This window comes from Myotis brandtii, unplaced genomic scaffold, assembly GCF_000412655.1.
Source record: "Myotis brandtii unplaced genomic scaffold, ASM41265v1 scaffold3686, whole genome shotgun sequence".
In the NCBI taxonomy this organism is placed as follows: Eukaryota; Metazoa; Chordata; class Mammalia; order Chiroptera; family Vespertilionidae; genus Myotis; species Myotis brandtii.
In genome coordinates, this window is record NW_005364160.1 from 133,760 (window position 1) to 134,529 (window position 770).

At 69.1% G+C, this 770-nt stretch overlaps 1 protein-coding gene across 1 annotated transcript in view; it reads left to right on the plus strand.

Moving 5' to 3' along the window:
• Window positions 1-6: 6 nt before the first annotated feature.
• Window positions 7-770, plus strand: part of WFDC2 (WAP four-disulfide core domain 2) — an 8,877-nt gene continuing 8,113 nt past the window's right edge. Inside the window, exons 1-2 of the mRNA XM_014544538.1 lie at window positions 7-102; window positions 647-765. Coding sequence (XP_014400024.1) covers window positions 30-102; window positions 647-765 — 192 coding nt within the window. The 5' untranslated portion in view covers window positions 7-29. The remainder of the gene's footprint in view (window positions 103-646; window positions 766-770) is intronic.

Here is a 770-nt window from a genome sequence, read left to right on the forward strand (position 1 = left end):
CTGCCCTGCACCCCGCTGGGCGCAGCACCATGACTACCTGCCGCTACGGTCTGCTCGCCGCCCTCTTCCTGGGCCTGCTGCTCAGCTTTGCCGCGGCCACAGGTGAGAGGGCAGGGAGAGGCCGGCGCCCGGAGGGCCGGGCCAGGAAGGCCAGGGAGCCGCGGAGGCGTAGCCTTTTTGCGGGCTGGAGAAGTAGGGGTTCCTGGGGCGGAAGTGGGGAGACCCATGAAGACGAAAACTTGGGGATCCCTGGTGCTTAAGGTGGTGACCCTTGTAGTTGAGGCTGTGGGGCCCGTTACGGTGGGCGGGGAGAGGCTTTGTGCCGCAGGCGAGACTGTGTCCCTAGGGGCACCCTCTGCCGGGACCCGATGGCTCCTCGACGGTCAGCCGTGCGGGGTGCGGGGCGCGGTGGGGTGGTCCCCTGAGGATAGAGGGCTCTGGGGCCGAGGCTTAGGAACTCCTGCGCGCTCCGGGGCTGGGGACCCGTGGCCTGGAAGCGGGGTCTGCTGAAGGCTGTCAGGGGAGTGCCTAGGGCTAGAGGCTGAGAGTTCCTTGAAACTTGAGTTTGGGGTCCCCGGCGCAGGAGGTGGGCGTCCTCTGGGCCCGGCTCCGGCCTCCCACTGACCGTCCTCACGTCCCCTCCCAGGCACAGGAGCAGGGAAGGCGGGCGTGTGCCCCGAGCTGAAGGAGGAGCTGAACTGCACGCAGGAGTGCGGCTCGGATGGAGAGTGCGCCGACAACCTCAAGTGCTGCCGGGCGGGCTGCGCCGC